Source organism: Podarcis melisellensis, assembly GCF_964234715.1.
Source record: "Podarcis melisellensis genome assembly, chromosome: 16".
In the NCBI taxonomy this organism is placed as follows: domain Eukaryota; kingdom Metazoa; phylum Chordata; class Lepidosauria; order Squamata; family Lacertidae; genus Podarcis; species Podarcis melisellensis.
The window spans coordinates 39,912,845-39,934,443 of NC_138533.1; the positions used below are offsets into that span (position 1 = coordinate 39,912,845).

At 44.5% G+C, this 21,599-nt stretch overlaps 3 protein-coding genes across 4 annotated transcripts in view; 2 read left to right on the plus strand and 1 right to left on the minus strand.

Annotated features, from left to right (window-relative positions):
- Window positions 1–3,856, plus strand: part of AACS (acetoacetyl-CoA synthetase) — a 59,428-nt gene extending 55,572 nt beyond the window's left edge. The window contains exon 18 of the mRNA XM_081892901.1: window positions 1,227–3,856. Coding sequence (XP_081749027.1) covers window positions 1,227–1,364 — 138 coding nt within the window. The 3' untranslated portion in view covers window positions 1,365–3,856. The remainder of the gene's footprint in view (window positions 1–1,226) is intronic.
- A 2,697-nt stretch (window positions 3,857–6,553) lies between these two features.
- On the plus strand, window positions 6,554–10,130 carry B3GNT4 (UDP-GlcNAc:betaGal beta-1,3-N-acetylglucosaminyltransferase 4). 2 transcript variants are annotated; one of them, XM_081892703.1, is made up of 2 exons: window positions 6,554–6,662; window positions 8,678–10,130. In XM_081892703.1, the coding sequence occupies exon 2, from the start codon at window positions 8,705–8,707 to the stop codon at window positions 9,785–9,787; it is 1,083 nt and encodes a 360-aa protein (XP_081748829.1). In that variant the 5' UTR covers window positions 6,554–6,662; window positions 8,678–8,704; the 3' UTR covers window positions 9,788–10,130. The 2 variants fall into 2 exon arrangements, with proteins under 2 accessions (XP_081748829.1, XP_081748830.1); XM_081892704.1 differs by lacking the exon at window positions 6,554–6,662 and adding an exon at window positions 7,579–7,599.
- Window positions 10,131–13,146: 3,016 nt separating this feature from the next.
- DIABLO (diablo IAP-binding mitochondrial protein) lies at window positions 13,147–17,994 on the minus strand. Its single transcript, XM_081892705.1, has 6 exons — window positions 17,675–17,994; window positions 16,828–16,948; window positions 15,034–15,165; window positions 14,827–14,937; window positions 14,393–14,489; window positions 13,147–13,859 (listed from the first exon to the last, which is right to left on the minus strand). The coding sequence occupies exons 1-6, from the start codon at window positions 17,725–17,727 to the stop codon at window positions 13,642–13,644; spliced, it is 732 nt and encodes a 243-aa protein (XP_081748831.1). The 5' UTR covers window positions 17,728–17,994; the 3' UTR covers window positions 13,147–13,641.
- Between the last annotated feature and the right edge of the window lie 3,605 nt (window positions 17,995–21,599).

The window sequence follows — 21,599 nt, forward strand, 5'->3', positions numbered from 1 at the left end:
CATGAAGCGTGTTCCACAGCATGAGGCCAGCAGCACCAAAGGCCCCACTTCCAGTTGAGGCCAGTTGGGCCTCTTTAACATGGAGGGCAACTAGCAGCACTCCTCAAGATGATCTTGGTGATCCAGCAACTTCTGCAGGGCACCACGTTGGTCTAGCCAGTAGGTACTTTAATGGGGTTCTTATAGTGTCTTGCCAGCCTGGGGCGAGCTGATGAGTGTGGCAGAATCGCTCACCCACATTATAGAAGCCACACTTTGCCCCAGCCGGCCTCCCTGAAAAGCAGTAGCATATGGCCCAGTGTGTGGGGTGGGTCTGGTCCTCATCTCTGGTTGTATGCTCCCATCCCTCTGCAAAAAAAGCTATGGAAGATCAGCTTCAAATGGCTCCTTAAACTGAAACAAAAAAGTAAAAGGCGGCTTTGGGGTGTTTATATGACAACTGGTTACCTAGGAGTCCTAGTTTAGATCATTAAGTAGCCAACACTCTGAAGGTATGTATAACTGAATTCTAATCACATTTTGAGGTAAAATATGTCCCTACAAGAAAGCACTCAGAACTGCATTCTTGCCTTCCTCCCATTCTTTTTGTTTGTTTGTTTTGTTTCCTGCCTCTCTCCTTTGACCTACACTTTTTTTGTCAAATATAACTCCTGGAACTGCAAAAAAGTATTTACCTGCCACTGACCTCCTTTTTGGGAGCAGAGAGCTTACTGTTTCTTCGTGAGCCAGTGTGTAGGAAGAGTGTGGACTTTCCAGAGGCATCTGGATGGTGACTGGGAGAGAACTGGATGTGGGATGCAGAACTTTTAACAGTCTGCATCCCAAAGAAGAACATTTATTGCTGGTTAGCCAGTCAGGCCTTTTGCATACACAGGCAATGCGATAGGTATTACGAAACACTTGGAACCATAATACAGTATAATTAAAATGATACCATTACAGTAACTCAGTTACATATATTAACTTGTGATTTGGTGTCCTGGAGTCATGAGCACAGCATCACCGTTTGCCTAGCAGTGTCTGCTAGGCATGATGGCCAAATTCTCCCTCTGCAGCTGGAGGCAGCGATGCTTCAGAATACCAGTTTCTGGAAACTGCAGAAGGAAGGAGGGCTCTTGTGGTCATGTTCTGGTTTCCCCCAGGCATCTGGTTGGCCGCTGGACTAGGAGGGCCATTGGCCTAAGGCAGCAGGCAATTCTTATTTCCTTATCTGCTTAATTTCACAGTACACAATAAATGGGAAGAAAGTTGAAGTTGCTGTCAAACACGTTATCGCCGGGAAGGAAGTGGCTCAGCGGGGCATCTTCTCCAATCCAGAGACCCTGGACCTTTACCGAGACATTCCTGAGCTCCAGAACTTCTGAAGGAACCTGCCTTTTCCCCATCTCTGTGTTTGTGTGCGTGTGTGTGCGTGTATGGTTTTGTACTGTGTATATAATATGTATATGGACGCTGTATGCAAAAGAAACTATTTAAGCAATGGTGTTTCTTTTGAAAAAGGAGAAACACTGTTTTGATTTGCCAAGTGCTTCATGAAAAGGCTTCTGGAAGGGCAGCCCTGCAAATTTTGGTGTATCGGCGTTGCTTTCCTTCCAGCCTAGAAGATCTAGCTTGCCTCTTTTTAGATGCAGCTGGGTACAGAGACTTTTTAAATGATCTACACTAAAAAAAGTGTCTTCTGGTTTGAATTTTATCTTTTAAAATCGAGGAAATAGGGTGGTAGGCATATATACCATTTGATTATGGTTGGAGGTGGGGCACTTGTTTCCCCCAAGATGTTGTTGGACTCCAACTCCCATCACCCTCAACCAGCATGGCTAATTGTCAGGGATTATAGGAATTGTAGTTCAGCAGCATCTGGAGGGCTGCATGTTCTCATTCCTGGTTATGGTTTAAAACTGCTCAAGATTTTAGGAAACTACTGGTGACTTTTCAGTGGGAAGACTAGAAGACTGTGGGCATGTTTCTCATGCTTGCCACTGTTCTTCACTTGAGGTTTTTTAGGCAATGGGGATGTTGAGTGTGATAGAAAGAGTGCATTCTCAGTGGTGATAGTGCCCAGTAGGCTTAGATAGCAGCATTCTGAAGAACTGGGGGTGTTTTCCTTAGACCACATCCCCCAATCCTCAACAGGAGACAGGGGATTGATCTGTCACTGACAATTGCATGTGGGAAGGTTTCCCAGATGCAAGGAAGTGCTCACAACACCTGGATTCACTTTATTTTTACTTATTCTTTTTTAAATAAAGAGATTGACTTCTGGGTCTGTGTTTAAAACTTTTTTTATTTTTTAGAAATACCTCTTTTTAAGATTAGCTTTTAAGACTACTTTTGGACTACTGCTTCCATTGGAACCAGCCAGAAAAACACCTGGAGGGCACCAGTTTGGCAAAGTCTGTTTTGGAACAGAGCACAGATTTGCTGCCACTGTTTGAAATATTACTTGACTTTCCTGCTAAAATATGAAAGGTTGCAGCCCTCATTTAGACACATCTTGCAACCAGTGGAACTAGCAGTGACTAGCAGATAGTTCCATCAGTTCCCCAGGACTTTGGGTTGGCACCAGGATTTCAATGCCTCATCTTCCCAGCCCTCAAACAGTCTTGGAGAAAGGGGAGATGCTGGAATTAGAAGCATGACTATGCACTTAGTTTCCTGAAACAGTTTTCCTGGTTTAAAATTTTATACAGATCTGAAGAAAGCAGGTCAACGTGATTTTCATGCACAACCCATTGCGGATCCTGAGCGTGGAAGTAAACGGCAAAGTCACTGATCTTGTACATCCCCATTTTTAACTGTGTGTGGGCTAAAGGAGGACATTGTCACCAGTGAAGGTCTTGGGTGCTGATGGATGCCAGCTCCCATCAGCCCAGCCTGCGTAGCCCAGTGGTCAAGGGTGATGGGCGCTGTGGTCCTTGCAACATCTGGAGGGCATCACATTGGCTCTTGAACCTTTTCTTCCACACTGCCAACAGCAATGGTAGCTTTGGCAGAGCACATCCCATAGAGACTTTGGATACTTAGTCCCCATTTGCCTGTGTTGGTTTACAAGTAGGGCCAGGAAATTGGGTGTGTAAGCAGGAGAGTGCTGGCAGAACCTCTCTTCCATTAGCTGCTGGTGGACTTGGAAAGGAAGCTTGAGAGCCCTTTATCTTAAAATCTGGTCACAACCACACCATCTGTTTAAATCACATGGCTTCCCCCAAAGAATTCTGGGAACTGTAGCTTTGCAGGGGGAGTATGTCAATGCTCCTGGGATTACTTGAGCTGGAGAGAAGCCATGAGCTTTAAATGGTTGTGACCTTGGCTTTCGTGGGAGAAAGCGGGAGAAGAGAAAAATAGGTGTGGAGAGTCCATGAGATTAAGGCTTAACACCAGGGCCAGAAGAGAAGCCCTTTCGTGGGCTGGATTGAGTATACAGGCTGCCGGCTGCCTATCCTGTGTCCCAGAAACTCCCAAGACCTTTGTGTTTGGTGGCCAATATGAGTAACTTCCTTTCTTTAAAATAATAACCCTACTGTGTGATCTTTTGGGGGCGTGAGGGGGGAGGTGGAAGGAACTGTTTCTTGGTGCTTTGTAAAGGGATTTCCCCCCTAATAAAACAAATTGTTACTTGTGTATGGAAAACAACTAAACAGATTTTTTATGGTCCATTGTGTTTTTCATAATGGAAGATGTAGTTGTGTGAACTCGGCAAGAAAGAAAGGTTTGGTGCTTCAAAAACTCCTGCGTTATTTGGAATGATTGGTGAACAAATTCTGTCTTGGATCCCTCCCCCCTTTTTAAAATCACGTTGAGTGATCTCAGTGATGCTTTAAGGAATTTAAACTTAATAAAACTGCAGAATAAATTCTCATCTTTATTGTGGAGTGAATTGATCATATTAGTGTTACTTTGTAAGGAGCAGAGGTCAGTAAATCCAAAAGCGTTTGCTGGCATAGGTTCTATGGCAGCCCCACTTTTTAAAAGAACTATGTACATACATATATACTGGGATTTTACTTATACCTATTGTGTATTGGTCCCAGGAACTTGGTTGCTCCAGCCTTTGCCAACCCAGTGCCATCACCCAATACATCTGAAGGGCACCGTGTTGGCAAAGGCTGACTTACAGGACATTCCCATCTCATCAGAGTTCAAGATGGTGGACGTAATTCTAAATGGCTGCTAAAAACCATCCCCACCCCACCCTGCTTTTGAAGCCAATATATCAGGAAAGATTGGTGACAGAACCTTGAAACAAAAACTGAACAAAAGTTGGCGTCTTGAGTATTTTGTTGGCACAGAACTGGCCGCAGGAACAGAATAACTAACTGTCCAAGCAAAGGTTAAAGTAAACAGTTGAAAATGCAGGGGAAATATTTTCATTTTCAGTCAAAATCAGGCACTAGAAATTAGGCGCCAAGGGGGCTGACCTACAACCTGCCATGTTGGATATATTGCTATGGTTTGGTTGTAAGCGGTAGGAGACCCTGTGGGAAATATACATTATTTTGAGGGGAGAACTGGACACTTGGGGATTCAGGGCTACAATGGACAGGTGTGTAGGGGAGATAAATTTGAAATCTACTCCTCCAATCACTCAGAAGTCTAATAAAACAATATTTATTTACCTTGTAAGAGTTAAACGCTGTGAGCCACTTCAGGAACAATTATGTAACATTTAATGGGAAAATTAGACAACACTTGACCCAACTTGAAACTCCTGCTAGTTTCCTGGCAACTGGGGGTTTGATGACTCAATGAATAATGTCGGTTAACTGTCGCCAGTTTAATAACAGTTTCTGTCGTAGGACTTTTCAGAGTCTCAGAGCCTCCACTCTCCTTTCTGCTCTACAATCTCTTCCCTTCTTCCCTCCTCTTCAGCTTCTCCACACTGCTGCTTCTCCTCGTCCAGGCAGGGTTTTGTTTTTGTATCCTGGGGGCCACATTCCCTCCTGGACAGCCTTCTGAGGGCCATGTGCTGGTGGTGGGTGGGGCCAGTCAAAAGTGGGTGGAGCAAGAAACGTAAATGTTGCCCCGTACAGGAGGCCAGTTTCTCCACACACTCAAAGCTCCCTTCTCTGTCCTCCATGGAGGCGATTCTCTCCATTCCAGGCCCACCACACATTCAGAGGCCCCGGAAGCAGGCATTGCATTGTCCTTGCAGAAGGAAAGGAGGTTTCATCACAGAGCCTTGAGAAGGGGGGCAAAAGTGAGGCTGCATAATAAACTGGGCTGCTGTCCCTTACAGGGATCAGATCTGCAACCTTGACATGATCAGCACCACACTGTAACCAACTGAGCAAGTGCTCTTTATTGGGCATGATTTGTCAGGGTGGCTATACATGATTCTGCTTTCAGTAACGCTGGCACATGCAAATGCTTTGGGGCAGGCATATGGTTTCATTTCCAATCAGTGCGTGTCCCATAACCTCCTCCTGAAATTCTGTATCTTTTCAGAGAATACATATTCTGGGGTTGCTTTTTGTGTGTGTCCTGATGTTGTTGCCTCTCCAGACCCCAGTAACACTACAGCAGTATCACAGAACAACTAATAAAATGGAATAATTTGCACACTCTCCTGCTTAAATCCAGCACTCGTGAGTTATTTTTGCTGCACAGCACCCCCACAAAAATCACCAGTCTGGAAAAACCCTAATATTGCAAATAAAGACACCATAAGTCCGTGTTTAATTTCAAAGGTGAGATACCTTTGCAATGTGATGGCAGTTGTGGGCAATCCTACTGCTCAGAAAAAGAGGAGTAGATTCAGTTTTGACAATGTCCCTTCTATATTTTCTAATTTATGCATGTAAGACTGCAGGTTTTGTTGGAAGTTGACCAATGCCATTTTATTATAAAATCAATAAACTATTCCAAAAAGAGAGAGGTGCTGAGTACACCCCTGGCCCATGCAAATGGTATTCCTGCCTGGGCATCCAGGGTGCTGTGAAATCTCGCTGCACCTCCACAAACCTGCCCATGACCAAGTTCCTCCCAAGCCTGCACCCCCACTTCCTTCTCCAGCATTCTTAAACGTACCTGTATTCATCATTCAGGCAAAATGGCTGGCATTTACAAAGCACTGTGATTTTATTAACTAGCAAATATGGAATAGCACATTAATTTGGTAGTTTGTTAAGTCACTGGGAATTGTAGCTCAGCTTGGGGTAAACTTTACTGCCCAGAATTCTTTCAGGGAAAGAATGTACTTTGAATATTCTTTAAAGGCATAATGGGTACATAGCCTAGGGATGTGGGGGGGGGATTCAATTCTGCCCCCCCCCCAGCACTGGTTCCAGTCCCGCGGGACTCCCCCGCCCTGGCCGGGGAAGGCGGCTCCCCGATCCTTCCCGCTCCGGCCCCCGGGAGGAAGGGCCAGGCAGCGGGCGGCTGCGCCCGAGGCGTTTCCCGAGGGGCTCCGGGCGGCGGGTTGCGAGGCAAGCGGAGTGTCTTGGCCGACGGGGACCTGGCGGATTTCTGCCTGCCTGCCTGCCGCCGCCGCCGCCGCCGCCTTCTGCTGCCCTCCGGTCTCCGCGCCCTCGGAGATTGCAGCGGCCCACCCGGGAGGCGCAGAGACTTTCTCGCAGGTTTTTTCGAGGGTTTTGTTTTTCTGTCCTGAGCCTGCTCACCTGGAAGCAGCTGGGGAAATTTAGGCTTGGCTGACAGCTTGCAAAAAGGTAACACTGATTTATCATTTTATTTATTTCTTATAAAAATACATCATGAAAAATTTAGAACAAGTTAAAAACAAAAGGAAATTAAAAACAGACACCAGTAGCCCATGCTTGGAGTCATGCTGTTAATTATCTGTATAGGCCTGGCAGAAAAGTTTTCAGCAGGTGTTTAAAAGTTGGCACAGGAGGTGCCTGCTGACTCTCCAGTGACAGAGAGTTCCACCGGACTGGGCCAATGACACTTCCTTATGGATTGCTGTACTGGGCAGTCTAAAAGAGACAAGGCAGGACATGTAGGACAGCACAGTCTCCAGGGAAGGAGCACCAGACCTTTATTTAGAAGTATGTGAGCCAGGATTGGCGATGAGGCATCAAACTTTGTAGTTACTTGCACAAAAATGAACTTTTGGGTGGAGGTGATGGTGGGGCATCTCATGGGGCAGAAGTCTGCACACTTCTGTATTAAAGCTTAATAAGCAACTAGGAACCACATTCAGCCACAGGGTTTTGAAGTCAGGCTTGCCTCTTTTTTAACCAGAGTAGGCCACCACACAGCAACCCTGGTTTCCTGCCCAGGTGCTAGATCAGCTGACCAACGCCCCTTTAGGTGGTACTCAGGCAATCCCTGCTCTTTGTTGCTAATAGTCAGCTGCTTGTAAAGGATGCTAATTGAGACTTCCTTTGGCTGTTGGGAGCAGGTTCCCTCCGTGGACCACCTGGTTTCACAATGAGACTCTTGTGTGGTCCACAGCAGCTGTGGTTGAACTTGCACCACGCCAGCTGGGGGAAGGAGCTCTTCTGCTCTGCACCCAGAAAACTCAAAACCTGAAGATCTGTAACTGCCTCTTGCTTATTTTCATCATTTTTCTTTTCCATCAGTTTCTTCAACCAGCTGGCAACTTGCAGGCATCCGTGTCAGTTTGCATCAGCAAATGTTTAGGTAGCTGGGCAGCCACTTGCCTTTATTCCGATGCTCTTGGGGCAGAAATAGTTAGAGAAATGTCAGCTAAGGAGAAAAGAACATAGTTGTGGTGAGTGGTGGCTGAGGGAGGGGGTAAGTGAGTGCAGATTATAGGAGCAGAACTAGGAGCTTGCGTGTGCCTCTGAGAGAGGGATTCTGATCCAGAGCTTCATGTCTTTTGCAGTACACAGATGGAGCTCTTGTGCAAGTAAGTCTTCCCACTGATTTTACTTGCAAGGCACAGCTCCATGTGAGCCATGGACGGTGTGTATTACACTATGGTGAAATCATAGGTATAACCTCACTTGCACGAAACACCGTTTGTGAATTGGATTCCGCTCCATCCCACTAAGAGTCCTAGTTTTGAGCCAACTGCCTCTATGTCTTCAGTTGTGTCTTTTTACAGACATGAGAACTACTCATTTGCTTCTTATGGGTGTGGTGGGTTGCAATGAAAGTGGCAGTTCTTGGAATCTGATGCCTGCGTGGAGCTAGTCATGTTGCCTCACCCAAAATGAATGCCCCGCTTAGTGTAGAAACACTGAGAAATTATGTCCTGGTAAAAACAATAGCAAGGGCTTCAGGAAGACAAGGGTGCTGAGGTAATAAGCAGGTCTGAAATATTTAATTGATTAATCTAACCAATTAAAAAAACCCCTTTGATTACATAGTGCTCTTTGATTACCGGTAATCTGCAGCAGATTTGACATATGTATAATCTTAACAATATGAAGTACCCATAAAACTGAATTTGGCAACTACTGTTTCCCTCTCTTCAGCAAGGAACTGTGTTGTTGTTTCAGCATTATTTTTGCTCAGATTCCGATTTGTTCAATTAATTTGCTGAAACTCATACTATTTATTTGCTAAGATTTCTTTAATCGGGTTGACAGCCCAAGTAATCAGGTGTGGGGTTGTGTGATTTTATCAAGGTAGTAGGAATCCCACCTGTGCTCATAATATTTCAAACAGAACAGATTGTGTGCTCACTTGCTTAACTTAATACAGAGCACATGGAAAAGTAACCTCACAGTTGTCCTCCATCTTTCTCATGTAGGGGTTCAGTTCTCCGACATTAGCTGAGATGCAGACCAGGATGAGAAGATTCTCGGTATACCTCTTACCAGCTCTATTACTTGCATACTTGGTCTACTTAAGGAGAGATGCCAAGCTGGTTGCGTCTTTGGCAAACAGAGAACAGCGCAGGCCAAACGTGAGCATTCCCAAGCTGGTGAAGTCAAGCAAATGCTTGCCAGACATGATGGTCGCGAATTCCTTTCCCTCCCTCCCTGAGGTTCACCGTGTTTTCTTAACCTATAAACACTGCCGGAATTTCTCGACATTGCTGAAGCCCTCCAGATGTGCTGCAAAGACCTTCCTCCTGCTAGCAATCAAGTCCACCCCTGTCAACATAGACCGCCGCGCAGCCATCAGGAGCACCTGGGGGAAGGAGGCCATTATTGGTGGGAAATTGGTGAGGCTCCTGTTCTTGCTTGGCCGCTCAGAGATCAAAGTTCAGGCTCACTCCCTCCGCCAGCTTTTGGCCTACGAAAACCTGGAGTTTGACGATATCCTCCAGTGGGATTTTGTTGATAACTTCTTCAACCTGACACTGAAGGAGCTGCATTTCCTTCGGTGGGTGGCAGAGGACTGCCCCCATGCCTGCTTTGTGTTGAAGGGCGATGATGATGTCTTTGTGAACACCTACAACATTGTAGAGTTCCTTGAGCATCTGGACCCTGACAAATACCTTTTTGCTGGGGATGTCATCAGCAAAGCCCGGCCAATCAGGAACACCAACACCAAGTATTTCATCCCAGAGTCAATGTATCCGGCACCCTTCTATCCACACTATGTTGGTGGCGGCGGCTATGTCATGTCACGGCTGATGGTGCAGCAGCTGCAGGTGACGGTTGAGGACACTGAGTTGTTCCCTATAGACGATGTCTTTGTTGGGATGTGCTTGGCCAAAATGGGGATCATCCCAATGCACCATCCTGGCTTTAGGACCTTTGGAATCCAGAGGCCCTTTAATCCCTTTGATCCCTGCCTGTACAAAGAACTGATGATTATACACAAACTGAGCCCAACGGAGCTTTGGGTCATGTGGACGTTGCTGAAAGACGACAACCTCCGATGTGCCACGTCAGTAACTCAGAAACTATAGGATAGATTAGGATGTGTCTGGTGCAGTAAAACTACCAGACTGAGACTTTGATAGGAGCTGGCTTAAATTGATATAAACAGATATCTTTCATTTTTTTTAGATTGTTTATTGCAGAATAACTTTATTGCACTGATTTCCCACCCCCACCCTCGAAATTGTTTACAGATGTCCTCAAAAGTTAGCAGCCTGCCATGCCCAGAGGCAGCGGAGGAGGAGGAGGAGGAGGAGTGGGGGGGGTTGCTTTCATGCTTTTCCTGGTAGCATCTTCTCCCTGGTACTGGAGTAAATGGCTGTGGCCAGGCTCTCCCTGCATCCTAAAATAAAGTCATCTCTTGTTTCTGTTTCTTTGGTTTCTTCTGCACCAGCTTCACCTTGACTGGAAGCACTCATCAGGAGTACATTGGTTCATAAAGAGAAAAAACTTCAACCTGAGAGAAAACATTAAAAAATCGTATTTTCTCTGTTGAAGCACTACAGTCAAAGGTAAAGCAACCAGTGTAATACTTTTGGCAGTCTTTGTAAATGTCTCACTAGTGAATATGTGAAGTCTCAAATATTCTGGTGGAATGTCGGTTGCAGGATGTGGTCTGAGGGCACACAAAATGGAGCTACGCAGGTTCAGTCTGTTCAGTACCTGATAAGGCTATCAAAGACTACCAGCCATAGTGACTATGTTCTTCCACTATTGTCAGAGGAAACGTCCCTCTCAGCACCAGTTGCTGGTACTTACAGATGAGGAGACTGCTATGGTACCCAGGTTCTGCTCATGGGCTTCCCAGAAGAGCAGGATGCTGACCATTGCCTTGGTCCAGCAGACTCTTCATATAAGCAGAGAGCACCAGTGGATACCCTGGGTTACATGATGGTGAAAGGCAGGATGTTTTTTTAACAGAAAAGGCACAACTAATAACATTCCCCATCAGACTAAACCCAGGGTGTATCTTCTTCTAATCTGGCACCAAGACATGTCTCCTCTACACAGGTTTAGATCAGTTTAAAACATGTTTAATCATTTTCATGACTTCCCGATGAGGGATGAGCTTGTAAAAGTACAAATCCCATAATTCTCAGGGAGAGAGGACCCACAACAGCTAAACTTGTTAAAATGTGTAGTGTTGCTAGACCATTGGAGTCTCCTACAGCAGCAAGCCACCTTGGCCTTGGCGTAAGGTCCAGGGGTATTTTGAGCTGTTCTCCAAACTCAGGTGCTTCTCTTCCCAATTTGAGGGCCCTCCAGATGTTTCTTCTTCATTAGCAGTAGACAGGGGTCAAGGAAGATGGGGCTGTAGTCAAGCATCTGGAGGAAGGCAGGTGGAGTGCTTCACTAGGCCTGGGTAGTTGGACTCAGCATTTGGAAGAATAGTGGTTGAACTCCCATGTGACAACAGAGAAAAATGGATAGAAGAAATGTCTATGCAGCATTTAAAATTAAAGATTGCAGGGAGATGGGGAATAGAAAATGGGCAATGCAGCTGATCACCTGCATGTGAGAAGTGGTCTCCAGGTGACCAGCTGGTGGGTGGGTGGGTGGGGGGAGATGTTAATAAATAGGAAAACAGTATTTTTTCTCTTCTCCCCTTCACCCATTTTTTAGTCTTGTCAGCTCCATAAATTTACATAAATAGGGCAAGTGAACAGGCTAGTAAAGATGTTAATGGGCAGGTAACTTTCCTGGGCTTAGTTGTAAGGGTGATGTGCATTAAAGGTAAAGGTAAAGGTACCCCTGCCCGTACGGGCCAGTCTTGACAGACTCTGGGGTTGTGCGCCCATCTCACTCAAGAGGCCAGGGGCCAGCGCTGTCCGAAGACACTTCCGGGTCACGTGGCCAGCGTGACATCGCTGCTCTGGTGAGCCAGAGCCGCACACGGAAACGCCGTTTACCTTCCCGCTAGAAAGCAGTCCCTATTTATCTACTTGCACCCGGGGGTGCTTTCGAACTGCTAGGTTGGCAGGCGCTGGGACCGAGCAACGGGAGCGCACCCCGCCGCGGGGATTCGAACCGCCGACCTTTCGATCGGCAAGCCCTAGGCACTGAGGCTTTTACCCACAGCGCCACAGCGCTTGTAATGTGCATTACAAGCACACAAAGACACATCTTTTAATATTATTATTGTTGAAATTAAAATCCTAGTTCAAATTTCTGTATTGATTTTTAAAAATTATTATTATGCAGTGTTATCAGCTAAGTTGGATTCTCCCCTTCTTACATTTTCTCAAGCTGCATCTTTTGCATTCTCCACTCCTCAAAATCTCTGGGCCTTCCATGCTGCAGTTTTTGTTTTGATGGACTGCCTTGTCTCCAAAAAAGCATCATGCATTGTCAAACAGCAGAAATCCAAATCATTGCTGACAAGGCCCACGTCTTGACTATTCCTTTTAGCATACCTTTCCTATGACCCGGAAGCTGTACGCCGGCTCCCTCGGCCAATAAAGCGAAATGAGCGCCACAACCCCAAAGTCGGTCACGATTGGAGCTAATGGTCAGGGTCCTGTATTTTAAAAAAGAACTGTGACTACTTTCTTTTCTGATGCAATCTGATTTATGCTTCCCTAAAGTTGGGAGCTGGTGGGTGGAGAATAGAACATTAAATTTAGTTTGTAATCTATGAGAACGGTGTCTTTCTTGGGGAGCCATAGATGTGTTATTATTTTTACAATTAGTGTGTTCATGCAGGGCTGTAATTGATAGCAAGGGGAATTCAATTATGGTGGTATGAAAAAGGAGGTGAAAGGACACTTGTGGTGTGTCTCTCGAGCCATGATGCGTGCAGCAGTGAGAAGTGAATGTTTGTGTGCAACAGTTCCATCTGACCACAGGAAGTGATTTGCCTTTACAAAAAAGCCTAGCCCGCCTTTCTTTCTTCACTTTTGGCATTGCCTGGCTCACATAGCATTCCAAAGGGTTCTCTTCACTTTGTGTTTGAGCAAGATAAAACCCACCTCTATATCTTATAAGCTCTAAGCTATACAGAGGTATATTTGATTTGAAACGCAGTTTTGTTGGAGTTAGATTAAATGCACTTAGGAGTAAGTCATATTGAATGTGCAAGATTGCACTGAAAATTTTAATCACTTGTCTCGAAAGGTGCCTTTTAGTGGTGTGATAGATGCTGCACAACCTATTCTCCCCATCACCTTTTGAATTTTTTACTCCATAATGTTAGGACAACAGATTATTCCCACTGCTGGGTGCAGCTATCTGAATTGAGTGATTAAATTATTGCTGTTGTTGGTTGTGGTTATGTAATGAGACACCCTTGTGTGACTTCAGCTACTGTGTGCTAACATGTAGATCACCTGTGCCATATTGGGACGATTGTCTGCACAGTCCACTATTAAGAATCTGCCTTTAGCTACAGTTAAAAGAAGTCCTGCTAACTTTTATTTTTAAAAAGAGGTTGCTAAAGTTCACATAATTAGGAGGGAGCATATACACACACAAGTGACATTTATCTTTTAAACTGACTTTCTGGCAACTTACTTGTGAAATTTCAGGTGCAATAATAGTTGGCATGACTTCATTTCCTTTACAACCCAAGTAAATATTTTCAAAGAAAAAACCCAACCCTTTTGAAATTGAAGGTACAATTAGCTCCAGGCTTTTGAGAGTTTGAGGACCTGTTACTGAATCATCTTCATTAGCCATTCTAACAATAGATCTCCACAGCCAAGAAAGGACCCCTCAGCTGGCTACCTTCACATTTGCATAGTTGATTTAAATAGAAACACTTTCCCACAAATCAGAAACACAACTTCCAATGTCCAAGACCTGCAGCTAACAAGGTTGGTATTTCAACTTAGTGCCTCCTTCCCCCATCAAAGTTGGGGGCAAAATCCTCAAGGCTAGCAACACTTCAGTCTTCACGCAGGTAGGCTTCTTCATCGGTTTCCTCCACGCTGGCTTGTCGACCGGCTGGCAGCAATGGTGGCTCTTCTGTCAGCTTCATGAGCTCCTCAGTTTGAACTTCCGCCAGCTTAGTCTCTGCTTTCTGCGACAGCTGCCGCACCTCTTGCACTTGGGTTTTCACCAGCTGAATGTGGTTATGTGTTGAAACGGATGCTTGATCAGCTCCTGAAAAAGTAAGGTTAAAATCAGCAGTTTACACCACAACACTGATCGGACTTGGGTCCAGGCACAGATCCAAGGGTGTTCATGGATGGGCACATGTCATTCACATGAAGACATGGCTGTCATATGACAGCAACGTGCAGACATACATAGTTGCAGATGCAGACTTTCCTTGCACCCGTATTGCAGAATTCCTTCCATTATTTTCTTTCACCACATCACAGGACAACAAATCCTGAGGCTGGTTTAAAAAGATCTCTCCAAACATAGTCTGCATTTGATGAAACACATATATGCATGTTGTGCTATTTTCTTTTAACATCTCCAATATGCTTTTGGAAGTGGGGCAGGGCTTCTATGGTACAACCCAAACTCCAAAATCAGGTGTAGGAACACCCCTACACGTACACTCTTCTGGACCAAAGTGTTTGAGAGACAATTCAAGTGAATACAACTTGTCCTAAGATGCAAATGCCTTGGAAAGGACAACAGTGGGGAGCTATTCAGTGATGGGGATATGCTTCAGTGAATAATACCAGACTGATACGCTGCTTCTGCTGCCATCTCTGAAAGGCGCAATGCAGTCATCCACCTGGATTCTAACTTGAGGTACTCCTGTTGCTTCGCAGTCATCTAAAGACAAAAGCTACAATGAGAAACAGCATCTGAACTTGCTTATTCCACCAAAAATAAACATTTTATAAGCAGGTTAGGTTAAATAAAAGCAAACTTCTGATTTGGCACAAATCATTTACAACCACTCTCATTTGAACTTACAGCTGTATATCCGATCACTGTTAAGCCTCCTTTTTTTTCTTTTTTTTTTTTTTTAAAAAAAGCTGTGTTTCAAGTGAGAAAGGAGTAAGGAATTTGAAATCAGGGCTTTGGGGTCCATATCCAGAATATCAATGCTGGAATACTGGTTCCTGAAAAAGATGCATTGAGCCCAGGTTTCTTGCTGGTTCCTTACCTCTACTCGAGCACCGATGATCACCTGCCAAACTGCATCCTCCTCATTGGAATTCATTTTCCCAAGGAGGTGTGTGTATTTCTGGTACAGTGACACCAACGTGTAAACTGCCTGCAACAGGAAACAACCCATACTCAGTAGCACCCAGTTAACTAAAAGTTTGTGTTATGCTACAGAATTCAGAAGTTCAGAGACAGAGCACCTTACCGTTGTATACTCTGTTAGAGCTTCAATTAACGCATATGTCGTTTGAGAGAGAAGGGTACCAGTGCTATCGGTTACTAAAGACACAGCTCTTCGGATTAACGCTTCATTGCTAAGTGAGCTTGGATCATGTTTCTGAAAGACAAATATTATGCGTTTGCCAGCTTGCTTTTCAAAATAATAGCTCTTCAGAATCTGGAAACCTGACATGGCTGCCGGCAAAAAAGAAAAAAGCCAGAAGTCATTAACTTTAAAAAATATTTTATTAGCGTAACAGTGAGTACACCCATCAAAAGTATAAATATATATACGAATGTGTAAAATATATAAAATGATACCAAAATGATAATACTATCTGTTACTTATAGGAAAAAAATGACCTAAAACAACTGGAATGGTAAAACCAGTGTTCGCTCAGATAAAACCCATTTAAATTAATGGACCTAAGTTAGACATGTCCATTAATTTCAGTAGGTCTACTGTGAGTAAAACCTGTTAACTAATTATTGAAACCTAGTACAATGTTTACTTATCCTCAGGCAATTCCTAATAAAGTATGTGGCTCGACATTATCCCATTTTTACATAATTAAAAAGTCTCTACTTTTCACTGAACAGACTGCCAAGGCTTTTCTTCTTTTGTTCTGAGTTTGTCAGATTTATCATATGTCCAATATCTCAACACCTTAGCTCTCCACTCATCTGAAGCATTGGGTTTCCCCCAGTTATAACTAATGGCGATCTGTGCAGCTGTCAACAGATGAACTGTTAGTTCTTTACCTTCTGGTAAAACTAAAACCTTTCCATAACCAAATAAAATAACTAGAAAATGCATTGGGAAAAGCCAACTGTTGTGATTTCTCCGTTAATTATATGAGGAAAAAATAAAGCCGTAATGATACCTTAGCAGCTAGGTGCTGTATGCTTATAATAAGAACCTAAGAAAAGCCTGCTGGTTCAGGCCAATGGGCCATCTTGTTCTCACAGTGGCTCACAAGATGCAGGTGGGAAACCAGCAAACAGGATTCAAGCACAAGAGCACTCCCCTTTCGTAGTTTCCAGCAACTGGTATTCAGAAGCATTTATGCCTCCAACTGTGGAGGCAGAGCACAGTGTTGAACCAGACCAACAAGGATGAGCAACTGAATTTTTAGTTCTTTATTAGCAAAGCACTTGGTTACATGACAAGAATACTCATGCTGTCTACGACTAGCAGACCCGTGCTCTGTCTTGGACAGTTGGAGCTACAGTGTGGCCCCATCCCCTCCTGTCTGAAACTTGAAGTGCATGGATCCTCCTCAACAGCAGTTCTAGCTGTTCCAGGCACTACACGCCTCTCCTTGAGCGTGGAGACAACAAAGTGGGGTTTCCAAAACCATGACTGTCTCTAGAAGCACCCCGGTCTCTCCAATATCCGAGGCCTCCTGCAGCTCTTCTGTCTCTCATTGCCCTGTCTCCTCTTCCTGACTTTCCTCCTGCACCACCAGTCTCTGCCTCCCTCGGCTCACATATCACCCCCCTCCCGTTCCTCTGGCTCCTGCCCATCCCTGACAAATAGCCACATTTTCACATACTGTTTAAACAGCTGCAAACAAGTAGAGACACAGATGTCAGGAGGCAGCAAGTTCCAGATAAAAGAGTAACAAGAAAGGCTAGAGGTGTAAATAGAAGAAAAATTCAACCCCAAATGGAAGGGAAATGATTTGTTTTTAAAAAGAGAGACTACCAAAGAATTTAAAAATTAAGTTGAACCTTCGGTCCTGGCATTGAAACCGATAAATATTTCCCAGAGGGTTACCTGTGTAATAGGAATTGCAGACAAGGTTACTCCAAACCCCAGTGCTACCACTTTGCTCCATGGTCCCCTCAATCCTGACATGCAACGAGCTTTACCATTTGCCAAGATGGGAAAACTGTGCCTAGGGGGAAAAACATATCCATCTTAGGTACAAGTGCTATAAACAATATGAATTCTGGAGGACGAATGAGCAAAGATCCTCCATATTTGGAGTCCACTGCCAGCCAAATCCTGCTTACAGTCCTCTCATTTCAAGAGCCAGGCTGTTAGGAAACTGAGCAGGAACTCCTTAACTATACACATCAATGTATTCCTGTTGTGTTTTATGATTTTCCTGATATTGTTAGTGAGCTGGAACTGGTCTGTGACCATAATAATAAAATTCAATTCAACTGTACATCTGTCACTGCAAAACAGTCTACCTCCTCCAGGATTTAGACTATAAAACATTTTCAAAGATACCTTGTACCTTTGAATATGCAGATATTGATTTCTTTATTTGCTCACGGTGCAATACAAGCAAAATAATCCAAACAAAACAATACAGGCAAACTACGTCCAGAACGAGCAGTTAAAAATCACAACAGCAACAGTTAAAAGAGAGATTTGTACAGTGAATACAAACTGGGTTCTGTTGTACTTAGTTGGGTGTCCAGATCAAATTTCGCTTCAATTATCTACCGAGGATTTACTAATTCACTGCAGGGGCCGCTCCTATAGGAGGCGGCAGCACCTCCGGGAGCGAATTCATCCCAGGCAGACGTCGCTATGGAAGTGACTGAAGCAAAAGGCGCGGCTGGGGGGCGGCAGAGCGAAGTGGAGGAAGCTGGTTCCTTCCCACAGATACCTGAAGAAAGCGTAGCAGCTCCGCAGCCACCGGCTACTCAAGGCCGTCGCCATCTTGGTTCAGTCAAGGCGCAGCCGAAACACGTCATCACCAGCGCCACGGCTCATGCCATAGAGATATTTCGTAAGGCGGGACGTAGCCCTCCGCGCGAGTCCCGGTCTTCACGCTTCGCGCCGTTGCCTTCCTCAGAGACTGATCCCGGCTGGGTCTATGAGGGATTTATACAGCTAGAACGACGACAAAAATCCTCATTATTAGGAAGCCGCCGCCTTCCATCGTCACTTCCGCTCTGGAACGGCTCTGGTTCTGTTAATGTCTTCGCAGAGCAGGAAGGAGAACGTGCGCGCTGCAGAGATGCGAAAGTGTAGAGTGGCGCTCCTCTATGGACACGGCAAGCTTGTTACCCGCCCGCCGCCACGGGCGACGACGCGCCTCCCAGTCCCACTTGCTGGAAATCCTGAGCGAGATGGAATTGGCGTCGACGGCTGTGGGGACGGAGCGTCCTTTCGTCTGGTCCTGCAGAGTCCTTCTGTTTAAATGACCCAGCGGCGGTTTCTTTACCGGAAGTTGAGTCCTTGTGGCTCCAGAATTTTTCTGGCTCTAGAAGGTTTCAAGCCGAAGCCCTTGGACGAGCTTTTACGCATGCGTCGGGCTCAGCAGCGGGGGGGAGGGGGCCGCTTGCGTGTTGGCACGTGATCCTTTTGGCGGGAGAGACCCCCGCCCCCCCCGCCCTCGCTGCGCCCTGAGGGGAAAAGCGCGCCTTTCCTTTCGCGCTGCCAGAGGCGGGTTTCTTCTTGTCTGCGTGTCTTTTATGTTGAATAGAGTTTGCCTGAAGCTTATTCTCTATATTTCGGTCTCAGACTTCCAGAGGAGCTGGCATATTAAAACAGAAAAAGCACACGCAAATGAAAAAAATAATATGAAAAATCGGAAGAAGCAGAAGAGCAGCATGACAAATCAGCAACAAGCAAAAACCCTCACAAGAGTAAACACATCTACAGAGAAAACAGATGAAAACGGAGGAAGCAATCATGAAAAACAATTAAACATGAATAGAACACACACACATAGAGATCATTGCACCAAAAGCATCACAGCACCAGCCCTTTCCTTAAAAACAGTTGGTTACCAAAAGCCCCTTGAAACAATCAAACTCCAAGTGCCGGTGGAAGGTCAACAAGGAGGAAGCCAGTTTCGCTTGCCCAGGGAGGGAGTTCCACATTCTGGCTGGGGGCAGCCACTGAGAAGGCCCTCTCCTGTGTGCCCGTGAGGGTGGCAGCGCCCAGAGGAGAACCTTCTCTGATGATCTCCACCCAGGCAGGACTGCATGGGGGAATACAGTCTTTCAGACAGAGTGGAGCTAAGTTGGACCTGCAGTCCCATAAAGGTCCCTTCTGCACATGCCTGTGTGATGCTTTAAGAAGATCAGAAGAGCCATCTAGTCCCGCACCCTGTTCTCACAGTGACCAGCCAGATCCTGCCTGTGGGAAGCCTGCAAGCAGGACAGCACACTGCCCAGCTGCAGTTTCCAGCATTGCTTGCAGGTACAGTATTACACTTTAATAAACGTAACTTTTCATAAAATGGCATCTAGACCAGATCTCAGCCCTTCTGATCATCAGAAACATTAACTTGTAAACACATATACATTATACACCATTACAATCATAATGAACATTTCCCTAAATATAAACTGAAAGGTTTGATGAACATTAAGCAAATTAAAACCTATAGTAGAATAGCTAACTTTAAGTGTTAGTTTCATGGTGATCAGATTTATACAATATTTAATTAGATGTTTAAAATACTACTTTTTTAATTTAAATTTTATTGAATTATTATGCAGATACAAACGAAACAAAGTATACAAACATTTCGATTGAATAAAAGAAACAAAAGAAAACAGAGCAAACGCAAAAAGTAATGTGAGAAGTTACTTACGTGGACTTACAATGAGACAAGGAGACACCGAGATAAGGTCTATTACTTCCCTTTTATTATAACGCGTTTGCAAAGGCGGGCTCCCCGTCCCAGGGTGGTACGAAGAGCCCCGAACAATGGACGGGCAAGTGTATTTATCCCTATTGCTGCCGCCCTTCATTCGAAGCTTGGCTTACAATCTATCTAATCATCAAAGACATGGTACTAATACATCATCCATTCTACACTCTCTAAACCTAACCTTATTTAGAGACTCTTTCTACTTCCTTATCTTGTTGACCTGGCTCCCCTGCAGCCGAACCCAACGCTGGAATTTACAACAGCCCAACGCTGGAATTTACAACTGAGTTCGAGGCACACCTTGTTTTACTCCTTCTCACAGTAAGAACATAAGCATAATACAACTATAATAGGCATCCCAGAATTTCATTTCTCTACTGAGATACTGACCCTTCTGGGGTAAATCTCTTTTTATTATACTTTTGGTTTTTTGACTTCCATCAACCTCACGGTGGTTCATTTCCTATAACTAAAACAATATCTCTATATTTCAATAAATTCCTCATCTTGGTATAAGGAGACATTTCCCCACTTACGGGTTTATTCTAAACACAACCAAATCTTGGTTGTTGAACCTTGACTTGATAGGTAGGTATTTAGGCATTCCCATTCCTTCTGGGCTATTTTATTTGACCTGCTCCTTAAGGCTTCAGTCAACTTAGCGAGTTCCCAGTACTGGCTCAGCTTTTGTAGCCATTTTTCTCTAGTTGGTATATGGTTACCCTTCCAGTACTTGGCCATTAATATCCTAGCTGCCGTCACTGCATAGAAAAATAATTTTAATCTTTCTTTTGGAATATTGTCAGTTAGAATCCCAAGAAGGAATGATTCCGTTTTTTGTGTGAAATGTAATTTTTAGTAATTTTTTCATTTCCTCATAGATTGTATCCCAAAATATAATTTCTTTCAGGGTTTAAGGTAACAATCTTAGCAGACCTTTTACCACGATAAACAATGTAGCAGTTGAGAAACTATTATATAGGTAACAGAAAGGTTAAATGTTGTCACTTTTTCCTAAAAATATTTTTAATATCAATTTGCATTGATTACTTCAGGTATCCCATGTAGATACTTTCAGAACATTCTGTTTTTTAAGTCCTCCTATTATTTGTGTTTGTTTTTGTTTTGCTGTTACAAGGTGTAGTGATACGTTTTTATCTTATGTTCTGCTCTGCAGTTGTTGAGGATTTAATGCAAACAATCCCAATCTGAACAACATAAATTATACAAGACCCACAGGTAACTCGGTTGCTTTTATTTTTAAAGAGAACAATTGCACTGGGGTTTAATCCTTCTCCAGACAGCATTGTGCCAGAGATTTTGTATCAGAGAGAGAAACTAAAAGCAGAAAACCTGGAGTGTGCTCCAAGCGAGGTAACAAATCATAATTTAAAAAGTCAACATCTGAACCTAGTTACAGCCTGATCAACTAGCTTCTGTTTTTATAGTAGTACTCCCATGGAGAGACAAGAGAAAGAAGGTGAATTTCAGAGGATAAATTTGTAATTGATCTTCTAACTGAAATACTGACTCCTGAAACAATATGCAAAAAGCACAATAAGATCTGCACCAGCAGTCTATACTTCCAAAAGGTTAGAGAAGAGACTTACCATCATTGCCCTCCCTGATATTTGCCTTTTGCTGCAGTCAGCCTCCTCTGGAGTAAGGAAATGGGAGGCAGCTGTAGCCTGAAAGCCAGCAGTATGCCATTTGAATTGTATTTAATTAAGCCAGGCTCCTTCGAGTGCAGCAAGACCAGAACCTTTATTGTTGGTTAACTTGTTTTGCTATGTATTTCTTCGTGGCCCCCTGGACCAGAGCACGCCAGGCCATCCTGTCTTCCACTGCCTCTCGCAGTTTGGTCAAACTCATGTTGGTAGCTTCAAGAACACTGTCCAGCCACCTCGTCCTCTGCTGTCCCCTC